Here is a 15,587-nt window from a genome sequence, read left to right as displayed (position 1 = left end):
AGCAGGGGTCAGGGGTGCGCTGTGTGTCTCCACCAGGCACCATGCTGATCCCACAGGCCCTCCTGCTGCCCCCCCTGGGGCTGTCTGTGATGGCTCTGGAGACATGGGGCCAACCTAACCATGGTTTCTATTCTGCTGATCCTTAAAAGAGTCTGGTGATTTGTTTTCCTTTTGGTGACACACCTGCCCATTTGATTTCTGAAGAATCTGTGAGTTCTTTTAGTCTAGAGCTGAGAAAAGCACACCCGTCTGGGGTGGTGTGTGCACCGGAAGGACAGACTGCGGGTCCCAGTGGAGCTGGCCCACCTGCACAGAACCTGCCTTCGGGCCTCAGGTGGGAGGAGATGGGGGCTGAGCTCTGAGCCTCAGGGCATCAGTGGGCCCACTTGTTCACACACTTGGATGAAGGTCCTTCAGAGGAAGCACAGCTTTTCTGCTTCAGTGTGGTTTATTGGCTGGCTTTTCCACACTGGCTCAGTTCGTGTGCAGAAGACCTTTCACGGGGAGTCTCAAAACCAAATTAGCATCACCAGTTAAAGGCTGTGTTGCCACCCAGGGAAAAGCCTTATTAAAGCTCAGAACTGACTGGAGGCAGAGCCCGGTGACCCTAGGACTGAAGAGGGAGAATGCATTGACACCCACTCTGGGCCTGCAGGTGCTGCAGTGGAAGATCTGTAGGCTGGCTGAGGAGATCCTGTTGAATGCAGAAGACAGGTCTTGAGAGCCAGAGGGAGGGGAGGACGGCAGAAGGCAGAAGTGACAGTGGCTGCTGGGGAAAGCAGTGAGAGAGGCCCTGAGGTCCATGGAGGCCTTCACACACCCTGACTCTGCAAGACCTCCAAGATGGCACGCAGAATGGCCGCGGCTGCCACCGCCCCGGGGTCTGGCTGATCCAGGCGCGCGGAGCTGATGTAACTGGCTCTTCCAGCTCCAGCTTCCATGTTCTTGGTGGCCTCGGCTGCGGCTTCTGCACTCTGAGGGATGGGGGTGTGGGAGCAGGTTCAAAGAGGAGCCATCAGGCTTCCTTCCTGCCATGGACCCTGGGGTCCCAGCTTTGCTAGGACCCTCTGCACAGTCACCAGGGTGGAGAGGTCACTGCCCACCCACCACTAGCAGGGACAAGGGGACACCATTTGCTGAGGGCCTGCTATGTACCAGACATATTGCTGGGACCCTATGTATCTCTCTAGTCCCCAGCCACCCTCTGAGATAGGTATTCTCCATTTTCAGAGGAGGAAAGCGAAGTACAGAAAGGATATGAACTTGTTCAAGGTTGCACGGAGATGGGAGCCTGGTGGTTCTGAGTCTGTCTCCCTGGGTGGTTGGGCCCAGTCTCACTCACCTTGACAGCCTTGGTCAGAATCTGGAGCAGATTGGCCCCTGGGCTCCTCCAGGCTTGGAGCTCCTGTCCTGCTGCCCACAGAGAATCCAGCTGGACAGGGGGAGGGAAGAGAGGGGCTGAGGCTAGGCCCTGACACTATGACTGGCATTCAGGGCTTCTACGCTCAAAAGGGGGAAGGCCTGGGCCAGATACACACCATAGTCCTATCACCTGGGGCAGCCTTTCCGTACCTGGCAGGGAAGAGAACTAGTGAGGCTCACCACAGGCTATCGCCACTCTGGGGGTGGGTGACATCAACCACCACCCCCAGCCCACTCCCGGTCTGGGGCGCTGGGCCCTGGCTCACTTCTGCATGGCTGCCAGGCCAGCATCCATGGCAGCAGACCAGGCTGGGAGGTCAGTCTTGGCCTTGAGTGGCTGGGCCGCTGCAGTCAGGAACAGGCCGTAGAGCTGGGGAGGACCAGGATGCTGAGCACGGTGTTGGCCTGGCGCCTTGGCCAACACAGAACCCCTCTGTGTCAGCCTTCCGCCCCTGGGGGCTGTTGGCACTCACCGCCCCTGAGGAGCCTCCCATCTTCTCCAGTAGCAGGAAGGACAATTTGGACAGTAGCTGGGCAGGGCTGGCTGGGGGTGGGCCCTCCTTTAGCCACCCCTGAATAGCTGTAGGCAGATAGAGATGGCAAGGAATTCAGAGACCTTCCCTCCTGTCTGCCTGGACCTCAACCAAGTACCCAGGGCTCACTGCCAGGCAGGAGGAATGGGCGCTAGGAGAGGCTGAGGGAAGCAACATGAAGAGACTCCCCGGGCCCCTCTCTGTCCTGCTGCATCTGGAGAGGGGCGGGGACAGGTCACCGATGGCGACCTTGGTGGTCACTAAGCAGGCGATGATGCTTCCTCGCTTTCCTCTTTTTTTGTCTTTTACTGATTTACCTTGTTAATGGTCTTTCTTTCCTACCAGAACATAAGCCACAAGGGCAGTGATTTTAATGTTTTTCCAGCTATTGTATCCATAGAGTTGAGGGCAGCACCTGACCCATGGTGAGCACTAAGTATATTTTTCTTGATTGAACAAGATAATCGCTGGATAATTCAGAACTTTTGCCTCGTCTGGGTAAGCTGAGAAAGAGTAAGGGCATGAGTTTCCCTTTAGGATAATCTAAAGTTATTATTTGGGCTTCCCTTGTGGTTGGCTCAGCTAGTAAAGAATCCACCTGCAGTGTTGGAGACCTCAGTTCAATCTCTGGGAAAGGGAAAGCCTACCCACTGCAGTATTCTGGACTGGAGAATTCCATGGACTATATAGTCCATAGGGTCGCAAAGAGTCAGACATGACTGAGTGACTTTCAAAGTTATTATTTACTGTGAAGATTTTATTCTGTGACAACTTTCCTACATTTGCAGTGCTAGAAGTATCTCTTTATGAAAACAGGTGAAAAGCACGCTAAGTTTGTGACGACCTCTTTTGGCAAAATAATAGTTGCCAGCCCCATGTGAGTACTCCAAATGCTTTTGAAATCATTCTGACTCATGAAATGCTGCCATCTCCACATGAGTGTGCCGTACCACCCGTCTCCTGCCCCAGGGGGGTCCTGGCACCAACCTCTGGCTGCACGGCTGTGGGTGGAGCCACAGTCCCCATCACCGGCAGCGCGGTCCAGGGCGTTCAGATGCTCCTCCAGGCCCAGGAGGGTAGTGCACACCTGCTCCAGCACAAGTACCGTCTGCTTCGAGGCTGCACCTGCAAAGGGAGGACAGCAGGAGAGAGGCTCTTCTCACAGCTGAATGTGACCAGAGTGCAGGTGCAGGCGCCAGGGCTCCTGCACGCCCCACTGCACACACTGCAGCCGTTAGGCCTCAGGCCGAATGCCTGGGCCACCTCCCCAAGAACATGGCCCCTACCTGCTGCAGCAGCGGAGTCAGGGGCTGCCAGGGGCTCCGTGGGGGCGGCCCGGCTCCGCTTCCGCCCAGTCACCCAGACCTTGGCCACGTTGGGCCAGGCCGAGGCAGTGGTTTCAGCATCTGGGGACAGCAGGATGACTCTTCTTAGAGACGGGTCGGCTGGCCGGGGATCAAGTAGGGCCTGGACTCCCCACCTGGTGGCCTGGTTCCCTCCACCGCAGTAAGTGGTAATGAGTGCTGACTGTGTACATGGGAAATGAGGGCCCCTGGGGGAGGAGCCTAATTCCAACTCCTCCAGAGTCAAGTGAGAGTTGGGGAAGGCTGGGGAAGCCAGAAAGGGCCTCTCCACAGGGTCCTAACTGTCATGGTCAGCCCTGATGGAGTTGGCTCCTTCCAGCTCCAGGGAGCCCTGGTTTGACTGACCCCAGCTTTCAGGTCTCACCTATCAGTTTCAGGAGGGGCTCATCCACCAGCAGGAGGGTGAGAGAAATGCCAGGCATCTCCAGAGCTGACATGAAGGTGCCCACTAGGGCACGGGCGATCTTCACCCCACGGCCCTCTGCAGTACCAGAGCATGAGAGTGTGAGGAAGGGAAGTGCTTCTGGGCAGTTTCCCCCAGAGCATCAGAGAAAGAAACAGAGTAAGAGAAAAACAAGGACTTTGGGAGCTGGGGCCCTGAGGTCAGCAGGGAGCCGGTCAGATTTCCTCAAGGCTTCCTTTAAAGATACCCTGAATGATCATATACCCTGGAGGCGTCCCTTCTATGCGGGCAGATGAGTAACGACAGGTCTCAGTTACTGGGTTCTTCTTACCAGGTTCCATGTCCTTGCTAAGTGTGTTAAATCTCATATGGCTACCCACTCCAGTATTCTTGCCTGGGAAACCCCATGGACAGAGGAGGCCATGAGGTTGCAAAAATGTCGGACAAACTGAGCGACTAAACAACAATCCTCATGACAACCCTTTAAGGCAGCTACTATTACCACCCTCTTTTTACAGACCAGGCAACAGGCTCAAGACTCCTGGCAAGTAGGTGGCAGACGGCCATCTAAGTCGGGCTCTTCTGATTGCACAGCCTGTGCTCTGGACCATCACTGCAAGGCTCCATCTCAGGTGCCTTTCTTACATCCAGCTTCAAAGGGCGGGCAGGAGGAAGCTCGGGGGTCAGGAGGTCCGATTCCAGTGTGGGGCTCACCCAGAGAGCGGACGGCGGCGTCAGCTATGATGCCCAGTTCCAGAAATGACAGGCCACCCAGGTTGTTGACCATCAGCACTACTGAGGAGCCTGTGGGTGGACACGACACCCAGGTGACTCTGGGCCCCATTTCCAGGGGGGAGGCAAGGTAGGCAGACAGTGTGACAGTCCCTCACCGGGCTGCACAGGCACGTGGGACGCGTTGGAGGAGCTCGTCATGTGGTCCAGCATGAGCGCCACGATCTCGTCGGCAGGCGCCATCTGTCACGGGGAGCCGGGAGTGAGCTGTGTCGGGGGCCCTGGTCTCGGGCTAGCCTGTGCTGGGGAGGCCACCTACCTTTATCCGGCGCACGCCAGCCTCCCCATGGATCCCTGTGGACAGACACAAGCACTGCTGACCCGCTTGGAGCCTGGGGATTTGCGCAGCTTATTCTGCTCCAGCATTTTCTAAGTGGTCCACACTAGGCTAGGCATGTGTATCTGGGGAGTGTGGGGTTGGGGGACATAAAATAGTGAAACGTACACAGTCTCTGCTCTCTGCGAGCTACGGCTTGGTGGTGCAGAGAGCCAGAGTTTTACTTAACTTCCAACTAGGGAAGTAGCCTAACTAGAGGCAGTCAGAGTCCACATGAGGCCTCTGCCCGTAACTCTGGAAGCACAGGGGAGGAAGAGGGGAAGTTCTGTAGCTGCGGTGGCCCCAGAACTGCCCTTGAAAGAAGGGCTGCATCTTGGCAGGGTCGTGGGTACCAGAGAATGGTGGGAACACGGGCAAGGAGGTGCACGGGACACGAAGCCCTGGGTGCGGAGGGCAATGGCTGGTAGAAATCAGGCAGGTTGGGCCAGAGCGGCCTCATGGGCCCAATTAAAAAACCTCAGAGCCCCTAGGCAACGGCTCCATGTGAGCACACAGGACCCAGTAGATGGCTCCCAGGGTAGAAAATGCTGGAAAAACCCAGGGAGCCCAAGGGGTCACAAGCTTACCCAGGCCCAGCTCCACCTCATCAGCTGAGAGCTCAAAAGTGGGTTTGGAACCAGGCACGCTGCAGGAGGACAAGCTCACTCCCAGGGTTCCTACGAGAAATGAGCTATGAAGGGGATGACTGCTCTGCTCCTTGCGTCAGGCGTCAGCTGGGCAACAGCAAGCTCGGAAGTCTCTTCACTGATACAGGCTGCCGGTCTCTTCATCTCAGTGATGGAAGAGAAGCCCTGCTCACGCATCCAAAGCTGCTGTTCCCAGGAAACCCTCCCATAGCCCCTGGGAGGCCTCCTGTGCTGCTTCGGGGAACCTGCTCCTGGTCCAAGGTGGGCCTCGACCTCCCCTGCCCTTCCCGAGCCCTGAGCTGGCACTCACCCATGGCCTTGGCGACCACGCTCACCCGATCTGTGATCTCCTCCAGTCCCACACCTGCCTCGGCCAGAGCACCCGCCACCTGTGCCCGCAGAGACAGGCCCCCAGTGGGGAAGGGGTCACTGTACCACTTGCAGGCAGAAGACAGGCTGGGGCTGAGCTTCTAGCTGGAAACAGGGAACCTCTTCATCTTGCCGCATCAACCTGGCCCGCCGTATTCAGGGCAACTGCCAGGACTCTTAAGAATCCCAGAGCCAGAGGAACTTTACAAATGGAGAAATGGACCCAGAGAGGGGAGGTGGCTTGTCCAATGTCACACAGCCAGTTGGTGGCCAGTTTCCCAACTCTTGGTCCAGAGTCCTTTCTCCATGACATATGTATTGTGGCTCACTTTGGCCACCCACCCACTTCTTGCCAAGCATCTAGTATGTGCTGAAAAGGGGAAAAGGTGTCTAAATCATAGTCCCTACCTTGGAGGAACTTGGTCTGGGGAGGGGTTGGAGAAACAGACAGCACAGACTGAACGTTTCATGTGAGGTGATGAATCTGATGATGGAGTTCACGGTAGTGGTTATGGGAACGCTGAAGGCAGGGGGTCCTAGCCTGCTTGGCGTGGTGAGAGGGCAAGCCTTCCAGAAGGATAGACAGCAGGTGCGGGTCTCTACAGAATAGCAGGAGTTAGCCAGGCTAAAGGGGGGTTGGACAGTGGAAGGATTTTCAAGGCCAAAGATTCAGCATCAGCAAAGCCCCAAAGGTGAGCCACAGCCCAGTAGTACAGGGCACCGGTGTTCATGGAGGATGAGGAGACCATAGGAACAATGGGAGAGGAGCTTGAAAGCCAGGTAGGAGGGGCAAGAGCGTGGTGGGCACCTGACCGGAAAGCCTGTGCTGACCCTAGGAACCCTGGGTATGCTTTCTGTAGCTGAACAGCCTGGTCAGAGACACACTGTTAAGAGACACCTCTGGGGTGGTATGGGGAAGAGATTGGGGCAGGGGCGGGAAGGAAGCAGGCAGGGGAGCCAGGTGAGAAGGCAGCGGCAGCCACCTGGGTGCAAGCAGGCAAGACCAAAGCAAGGCTAAGACAGGAAGGGCAGGGCTTGGAGGAGGAGGTATGTTTGGAGGCCCTGGGGAGTAGGGCCACAGGATGAGATGATGGAAGGTCGGGTAGGGGGAGGGCAAGGAAGGGGCTGGGAGGATGAAAGCCTGTACCTGGGCTGAGCTAGTTATGGGGATGGGGGTGCCTTCCTGGATCAGGGAGCACGGGGGAAGCAGTGGCTTCCTGGGGGGCGGGACAGATGACTGGAAAGGTCTGGCGCTGGGTGCAGCCTGGAAACCAAGGGCTAGGGTCCCAGGAGGGGACCCTCACCTTGTGTATGAGCACTGTGCCACAGAGCCCACGCCGGCCTGCCTTCTTCAGGACGGTGAAGGCACTGTCGTCCCCGACGACCACCATCTCCACAGGGATGCCCTCCGCCTGGGCCTGCTCCCGGGCCAGGCCAAAGTTGAGCCGGTCCCCGGTGTAGTTCTTCACGATAAGGAGGGTCCCCACTGCGGGAACAGCCAGCAGGGCCCCATCAGAGCCTGCCCTCCCCACAGCAGCCCCTCCTACAGGCCAGGCTTACCTGTGCCCGCCTGGGCCACGGCCCTGATAGCCGCCAGGATGCTGCCCACTGCCGGGGAGGTGAACACAGCTCCTGCAATGACCCCCGTCAGCATCCCCTTCCCTATGAAACCTGTGATGGAGAGAGGTGGGGAGAGGATGCTGGGTGGGGACCTGTGCCTGCAGGCCCTGGGGCTCAGGGCTTCATGCCCTGGTGAGCCCTACTGTGTGCCTCCTGCAGAAGAGCACCTGGGTCACGCTCCACAGATCTTTCATCTCCTTGGAGAGGTCTTCCCCAGCCTCCCAACTGAACAGTCACTCACTCCATCCCTAGCTATTCACTGCTCCTTTATCCTGCTCTCCTGCCCTCCCTACCTCACTTACAAGCTCTGAAATGATCTCTTTCATTTGTGTGTTTACCTGGTTTCTGTCTCCCCAGAGGAGAACAGAAGCTCCATGAGGGCAGGTACCTCGTTTGTCTGGGTCACTTTTGCGCCCCTGGTGGCCAGGCAGTGCCAAGCACAGGTGCTCAGGAATGTTTGAATGGATGGATGAATTCGCCAGAGAGGCAGGAAAGATACAGAGGATACAAAAGCCTGGTCCCTATTCCTCCTCATCCCCCACCCCCATCCCTGAGCTCTCAGTGAAAGTCCACATGCCTGGCACTAAACAGGAAACAATCCAGGACAGTCCACTTTGAATGTGAAAATTCAGGCTGGGAATTCAGAAGAGGGATACTGCTCTAGGCTGGAAGAGTCAGGAAGGCTTCGTGGAGGAGGAGACGGCAGGTCAGCTGGGCCTGGCAGGCAGGGAGGATTTGTGAAATCACTGACACTCAGAGCTGGAAAGGCCTGAGAGATCATTTGGCCCAACCTTGTGCTTTTACAGACGTAGAGACTGAGGCACAGCGAGGCCAGGCCCGGCTCCAGATCACAGCTCACGGGAGCGGGGAGCCAGAGCCAACACCAGGCTTCCAACTCTCAGCCAGGCTCCATCCTGAACCTCCTAATGGCACCAAAGATCTCCCAGCAGCCCCCGTCCACTCTGCCCAGTGCCCACCCCCTATCTCTGCTCAGGGTGCTCACCAGCATGGGCAGGCTCATGGCCAGAGCCCCCACCCGACAGTAGGGCCACGCGGCCCTTGAGACTGTCCAGATCAGAACGGAGAGCCACGCGGTGGCCCTGCAGGAGCTGTAGGCTGGGGTTGCAGGCCACCAGGCCGGCAAGAGCGTCGTCGGCACAGCCTGCCACTGAGTTCACTAGCTTCTTGGAGGTCTGTGGGAGAGAAGCAGGAGGAGGTTCTGGGTGTAGCTGGCAGGGACAACCCCCTGTCCTGCCCAGCCACACTGCTGTGACTAACACCCCTAGCCCATACCTGCCCAGGAACTCCAGGGAACAGTGGTTCCTTGAATTAGGCATCATTTTATGTGGTGGATGTTTCTATGACTTCATAATTTGTGACATTTTCTTCAGTGCCTAACCTGTGGCTTGAATTTATCCTGAAGAACGGCTTTGATACAGAGAAAATGGGGGGACTGGAGTCCTCAGTACACAAAAATAACTGGGGCTCAACAGCCTTTTGTCAAAGGAGGAGAAGCCCCAGGTTGGGGCTCCTGTCCCGGGGTGGGGGCCAGACAGGTCCCACACCCATCTGCTTCCTCAGCAAAACAGGGATTTAATGAACTACAGGGTATGCCCCCTATACAGTAAAAACTGAATAAAAGGGAGCTAGTCCCTTCTACTGCCAGCTCTGAAAAGCTGGAGCTGGCTGAAAGAGCTCCATGTGGCTCATGCCTTTGTCCCAAACAGTGAAACTGGTGCCCAATTAGGATCAGAGAGGGCCGGGCTGCCAGCGCCCCCTGGTGGCCTGAGGGCAGCCTGCAGCTGAGCCTTCTCCAAGTCCTGCGGAACTTGGTTCTTTCACGCAAACTCTGGCCTTTTCTGGGTCGGGGGTGGGCCAGGGCAGTGAGCCAGACCTCATTCTAGATCTGATTCTAAGCGTTTTCAAGCACATCTCATTCAACCTTCCAACAACCCTATGGAGTAAAATTAGCCCAGTGAGGAAACAGGCAGAATTATATGACTTTGCCCAAGGTCACAAAGCCAGCAAGTGTCCAGGTCAGCCTGGCTTCAAAGCTAGTTCCATTTTGGCTTTATCATGCTGCTTTCCCCAGGGGCTGAAGGGAGGCTGAGAGTGGCAGACGTTCTGCCCGAGTGAAGGCATGGGCTTGTGGCTCCCAGAGCCTGCCAGGGACTAGAATATGTGCAATGAAGTTGAGAGTGGGTCTGAATTCCAAGCCCAACCTCCAACGCCACCACCCTCTGAGAATGGATCCCCTTGCCATCCCTGACAGTCCGCCCTGCCTGGGATTTGCAACCATTCCCAAACCAGAGCCAGTGGAGAGGTCAGGGGCCAGTGCCATCTGTGGCTCCCAGTGGCCTGAGGGGATGGAAGAAGAAAGGAAAGTTGCCTCCCACAGGCAAATGTGGGACCCCTGGATCCTGGTCTGTTTAACACCCCATCGACTAATCTGCAGATGAAGAAAAAGGCTCAGAGAGGTCGTGTTTCGGTAAAATGTCACACAGCTGGTTAGTAGTAGGCTGAAACTTGAACCCAGGTCTGCCCAGGCATGAGTTTGAGCACAATCCGTGACACAGTGAAGGGCAGGGAAGCCTGGTGTGTTGCAGTTTGTGGGGTCACAAAGAGTTGGACACAACTAAGAGATTTCACAACAACTGCCCAGGGCTGTTCTGCTTCAGATCAGTCCTAGAATGAGGTTGGGGCATGCCGAGGGGCATATTGAGCCTCCTGCACTGTAGATCCCACAAGCCCACACACGCCCAAGGCTCAGGAAGACACAACAGGTCCTTCCTTTGGACTCCTGTGTCTGGTAGTGTCTGTTACAGAGTAGGTAGCTGTTAATGTTCTAAACGCATGACCCAGACCAGGGCCATGTGGGCCTTGGAGGGACTCAGAGGCTGCAGCCACAGACGGGGCTGGGCCTAGCTGGGAAATGAAGGGAAGTCAGGCCTTGAGACAGAGGATAACTCTCTCTGTTAAGCTCAGGAGGCAGCAACATCTCTTGGTCAGGGAGTGAGGAACTGCAACATGCCCAGGGCTGACACACCTACTGCCCCAAGCCCACAATGCCCTTCCTCTGCCCTGGCCCTCATGGGACTCACCATGATGGGGAGGCTCTGAAGGAAGTTTGCCTCACACGGTCTCACTGAGCTTCTGGCAGATGGGCAATCCCGTGGGTGCAATCAGGTCTGAGCACAGTGAAGATGGCAAGCAGAATCTGCAAGAGGTGGGTACAACATGAACTGCTGAAGACACTTGCAGCCTACTGGCACAGTCATGCTTCCAGCACCCTGGTAATTAGGGAGCTTCCCTAGACTTTGATCTAAGTCCAAACTCTAGAATGTGAGCTGGGGATGGAGAAGAGTTTGGGGCTGACCAAGGTTCACATTCTGCACCTGGCTGCCAGAACGCTGATAGATCCATGCTGGACACACGTCTGCCTTATGCTCAGGAGTGGTGCCCACCTTATCACCAAGGGGCAAAGTTACCCACAGAGTAACTTCATCTATTACATAGGCACACAGGCAGTGAATATGTTCCTAAAGATCTTCACAGACTTGCTCTTGTCAGTGCTGGCACCTCACCAGGAAGGAGATGGCTGAGTCTGTGGCTCTATCTTCCTCCTGGGAAACCGACCCAGCAAGCTCTGTGATGTGTCCAAGGCCATTCCAACAACAGCCAGGATTCAAACCTATGTTTAGCTTCTCTACAAATCCTGTGTTCTTTCCACTGATAAATTCAGTGCCTCCAAAGTCAAGGCTGAAAGTCCTGGGTGTGGGAAATCACATATGTAAATCACAAAGACCTTTTAGCTCCTTTTGGTTCAGCCAGGTTCAGAGGTGTCTTGAGCTCAAGGCACCTTTCTGCAATGGAAAGAATCCCCACCCGCCTCAGCACCTAGCTCTGCCTCTGATTTCCTAGGGGATTCTGGGTAAACCAATTTGCCTGAGCCTTAGCTTCCTCATTTGTAAAATGGGGGCAGCTTCCTCTACAGCCTTCTGGCAGGTGCTCCAAGCCACGTGGTTCTCCTTCTACTCCTTGCAGAGCCTGTCTGATGTGGAGTGGCTTGCAAGCTGCAGGGCCAACTGACTGCTTTCCTGGGTCACTAAGGTTCTCACCAGGGAAATTCTGGTTTCGTGTTTGAGGTCTGAGTTTGCACAGACCATGGGGGCACTAACTCTGCTGGAGAAGTGGTCTGCTGGGACCTTGAAACACAAAGTTTCAAACACAAACAAGTTCAAAGGAGAGAAGGGACAGTCTAAGTGCCTCCCCCAGACGCCCGCCAGGTGAGATGGAGTGACTGGTCATTCTAGGATCAGGCAGGGCTGGGTTTAGAGATACTGGGAAGGCTAGGGAGGTACGAACCTCGGTTCTAGTCTGGGAGGTGCACAAATTGATGTCACCTTCCTCCCCTCTCTGGGCCTCTGCAGTATCTTCTGGTTCCAAAATAGGGAACAGCCCCGAGGGCTTCTGGAGCTAAGAAGGGGATGTGGACCGGGTCTGGGGAAGGGCGAGGGGAGCGGACTACGGATGAGGTCTGCGGGTCAGCTCCGGGGAAGAAAGAGGAGTCGGCGAACCTCTGCGACCCGCTCTCGTCCGGGTCAGCCTTTCCAGTAACCGCCACCGGTACCGAAAGACTCGCGACGGGGCGCCCTCATCCGGGTACTCCAAGCTCCGGCGGTAGAGAATGGGCGGGGCCTCAGGGGGCGGGGCCTTCCTTGGTTGGCCGCCTCTGGCGCCTTGAGTCCTCCAAGAGGCCAGGTGAGGCCGTCCCGTGATGCCCCGCGCCCCGGTCGCTCTGGCCTGCAACGTGTCTCTGGGGCGGAGACAGCGGCAGTGGAGTTCGCCGCGCGGGTGGGGGATCCCAGTCTTCTCGCTCGTGTCTATCTCTCTATCGTTGCGCTTGAGTCCCAGTGGGCTGCCCCAGGCCTCGACATGTCGTACAACTACGTGGTAACGGCACAGAAGCCCACCGCCGTGAACGGCTGCGTGACCGGTGAGGCTGCCAGGGCAGGAGACCCCTGCGAGGGAGGGAGCTGGGGGCAACCGAGGCCTAGGGAAGCCCGCGGCCCCCGGGTGGCCACCAAGCCCGCGGCCAGGACCGGGCCCGGGGAATGAAAGGCGCTGGCTGCGGAAGGACCTCCCGCAGTCCCCGACTTCAAAGAAGCTGTCTAAACACACTCCTTTTAGGGGAGTAAGCGCCTTTAGGGGAGCAAAGCTGCTTTTGAGGGTCCACTTTCGTTCTCGGAGGTCACTTGGCCTCGAGGACAGGGACGGGCCCAGTGGGACAGAGAGTGGGGTATGAGTTGATTGTGCGGTGTTGCTTGAGCCGCGAGATTGGCCTCGCGAAAGGGCGGTGGTGATGGCGATTTGGGGGCACGAATTTTCAAGTGGGAGAGCCTGGGAGGTGCAGGGATGTGAAGAGTGTCCGCACTTAGGCGAAAGAGAGGAGTCCGCTTTGCCTGAGGCTGTTGTTTACAAGAAGAAGCTTCTGGGGAAGAGGGTTTAGAATGGCCCAGCCCAGTGCTGGGCTTGCCTTGTTTGTTTGTGCAAGAATTGTTAAGGACACAGATGTCCAGAACCCCGGAATAATCATCTCGAACCAAATTTTCAGCAATAGGAAGCTCTCAAGCTTGTATTTTTATATAAATTCTAGTCATGATTCCAAAAGAAAACTACTGTTTGGAGAGTTGGAGACGGTGAAGGAGTGTGGAGGGGGTTGTGGTAGATTGCAGGGAGGGCAGGCGGGACAAACAAAGCAATATTTTAAGGTGAAGCTCTGAGAATTCTCTTTGTTTGATCTGGTCTGTTTGGTAAAGGTTTTGCGAAAATCCAACTAAGGAACTGACAAGAGAGGAACACTTTCCCCAGCATCTCTTGTTAATTAGAGGATGAGTCGGCCACTGCAATGGGAAAAGTGAAATTCGAGGGCACAGAGCCATCTGAAGGGTTTTCACAGTCATTGTCAGTTGAAGGACATGCTGCTCTTAGGCCCAGGCTAGTTTTTTTTAGTCTGATGAAGAAAGTAGCTTTCTTGAACGTATGGAGTGAGACTCTTTGAGGATTTGTTGAGAAGGGAAAGAATGGAGGGAGCCAGAGAAATATGTGAAGTAAATGAGAATTCAGGAGGTTTTAGGTAGAAGTGATAGGATTACTTAGTGCTTTGGCTTCAAAAATTAGAGGATCTGTTCTTGCAGGACACTTTACTTCAGCGGAAGACTTGAACCTGTTGATTGCCAAAAATACGAGATTAGAGATCTATGTGGTCACTGCTGAGGGGCTTCGGCCCGTCAAAGAGGTGGGCATGTATGGGAAGATTGCTGTCATGGAGCTTTTCAGGCCCAAGGTAAGTGCTCTGGGTTGGTTGGGCCCAGCAACAAGGGGAGAACTATTGGTTGTAGTTGAGTTTATGTTGTTTTATATCATTGCTCGTTTAGGATGGGTGCAATAAGGCCTAGGAGAGAAACTTTTCTCTTTTTGAATGGCAGATTTCAGTTTATATTCTTATTTAATAAGTTTCAAGAGATAAAAGGAGAAATTCACTGCGGAAAAAATTTATTTTATCAAGTTGACTTCTTTAGGAGAGGATATGAAAGCAGTTTGAAATGTGGGTCACCATCCTGTGGGCCATCATAGTGATTCAGGGAGTAGGCTCTGGAGTTAGGGCAGTTCACTTTATTCCTTATTAAATCTAACTTTGGGTGTCACCTAACCTGTCAGAGCCTTATTTCTGCATCTGCAAGATGGGGATAACAGTATCCAGTCTTCTGGGTTATTGTGAAGATGAATAGCACTTAGCACATAATGAGCATTCACTGTCGCCAGTTACCATCGAATTATTATCATTATTATAACCCAGCTGCTTTCTTCAAAATAGCCACCATGTTGCTTCATTATGTGTTTATTGAATCTGATAAGAAAGCAGTGGGTTCAAAATTTAAATTCTAACCCTTTGAACAAAAACTCACTTTGTGGGGTCTGTATTAATAAGTAAGAAAGACTTGGTAGATGCATTTGAGTTTCCCTTGTTCACAGTTTTTTTCTTTTTTCCAAGTACTTGGGAGGGATTAGAGGAGGCGTTACAGTCATCTTTCAGAATTTGAATGGAATAACTGAGATTAGCTGACATGGAACTAGATGAATACATTGTTTGTAGAGCAGAGATACAGAATCTTGAAAGTGGACTAAATGTTGACCAGCTTCAGTTTTGACCTTTTGTACACACCCTTAGGGTGTGTAAACTCATGTTGTTTATTAACATACATGCTCACCGTGGAGGTTTTTCAGGGAGAAAAGAAAATTCTTGAAGAATTTCATATGCTTAGGGAATGATGAAAGTCTAGATAGGTATTCCTGTTTTCAAAAGAAATCTATTTTGATAGTATGATGTTGGTTTCCAGGGGGAGAGCAAGGACCTACTGTTTATCCTGACAGCTAAGTACAATGCCTGCATCTTGGAGTATAAGCAGAGTGGCGAGAGCATTGACATCATAACTCGAGCTCATGGCAATGTGCAGGTGAGGTGGCTGCTGCAGGCTGATGAGAGTTTTCCAGGTAGGGTTGTCATGATTTGGTGAAGGAAATTGAAGTGCTGGGGCAGCTCTCTCTGTGTGGTTAGAGAAACAAGGAGAAAACACTTTTATTACTCAGAATCCAAGGGATAAGGTAGGTAATAATACTTCATTGAGATTCGGTGTATTGCAAAAAAGCCCACACTGACATTTGGGCTGCTTGGCATGTCAAAAAGATGGCACTCGTTTTGCTACCAATCCTGCTAAAGTCGTCCTGGGAAGGTGGTACCCCGTGTTCTCCGTTATCCTAGGTGTTGAGGTTCTTCCCTAACCCCAGTTTTATTTCTCAGGACCGAATTGGCCGCCCCTCAGAGACGGGCATTATTGGCATCATTGACCCCGAGTGCCGAATGATTGGCCTGCGACTCTATGATGGCCTGTTCAAGGTTATTCCACTAGACCGGGACAATAAAGAGCTCAAGGCCTTTAACATCCGCCTGGAGGAGTTGCACGTTATCGACGTCAAGTTCTTATATGGTTGCCAAGCACCTACCATCTGCTTTGTCTACCAGGTACTGGAGCAGGAGGAGAGGGAGCAGCAGTGTGGTTT

The 15,587-nt window shown here is 54.3% G+C and overlaps 2 protein-coding genes across 5 annotated transcripts in view; one reads left to right on the top strand and one right to left on the bottom strand.

The window, feature by feature from the left end:
• Nucleotides 1-429: 429 nt before the first annotated feature.
• On the bottom strand, nucleotides 430-12,135 carry TKFC (triokinase and FMN cyclase). 3 transcript variants are annotated; one of them, XM_027959919.3, is made up of 18 exons: nucleotides 11,832-12,135; nucleotides 10,568-10,683; nucleotides 8,470-8,659; nucleotides 7,407-7,517; nucleotides 7,151-7,332; nucleotides 5,788-5,866; nucleotides 5,418-5,507; nucleotides 4,774-4,808; nucleotides 4,613-4,697; nucleotides 4,437-4,526; nucleotides 3,684-3,800; nucleotides 3,242-3,361; nucleotides 2,943-3,080; nucleotides 1,896-2,002; nucleotides 1,689-1,792; nucleotides 1,539-1,572; nucleotides 1,343-1,432; nucleotides 430-974 (listed from the first exon to the last, which is right to left on the bottom strand). In XM_027959919.3, exons 2-18 carry the CDS (start codon nucleotides 10,568-10,570, stop codon nucleotides 813-815), a joined length of 1,737 nt encoding a protein of 578 aa, XP_027815720.1. In that variant the 5' UTR covers nucleotides 10,571-10,683; nucleotides 11,832-12,135; the 3' UTR covers nucleotides 430-812. The 3 variants fall into 3 exon arrangements, with proteins under 3 accessions (XP_027815720.1, XP_027815719.1, XP_042094127.1); XM_027959918.3 differs by having other exon boundaries at nucleotides 12,044-12,135; XM_042238193.2 differs by lacking the exon at nucleotides 8,470-8,659.
• Nucleotides 12,136-12,273: 138 nt separating this feature from the next.
• DDB1 (damage specific DNA binding protein 1) overlaps nucleotides 12,274-15,587 on the top strand; it is a 26,613-nt gene continuing 23,299 nt past the window's right edge. For both annotated transcript variants that reach the window (XM_004019581.6, XM_060404011.1), the window contains exons 1-4: nucleotides 12,274-12,462; nucleotides 13,664-13,812; nucleotides 14,867-14,983; nucleotides 15,328-15,549. In XM_004019581.6, the coding sequence (XP_004019630.1) occupies nucleotides 12,402-12,462; nucleotides 13,664-13,812; nucleotides 14,867-14,983; nucleotides 15,328-15,549 (549 nt within the window). In that variant the 5' untranslated portion in view covers nucleotides 12,274-12,401. The remainder of the gene's footprint in view (nucleotides 12,463-13,663; nucleotides 13,813-14,866; nucleotides 14,984-15,327; nucleotides 15,550-15,587) is intronic.

This window comes from Ovis aries, chromosome 21 (genome assembly GCF_016772045.2).
Source record: "Ovis aries strain OAR_USU_Benz2616 breed Rambouillet chromosome 21, ARS-UI_Ramb_v3.0, whole genome shotgun sequence".
Lineage (NCBI taxonomy): Eukaryota > Metazoa > Chordata > Mammalia > Artiodactyla > Bovidae > Ovis > Ovis aries.
Note: the sequence above shows the minus strand (reverse complement) of the source record. Positions and strands in the feature narration are given on the sequence as shown.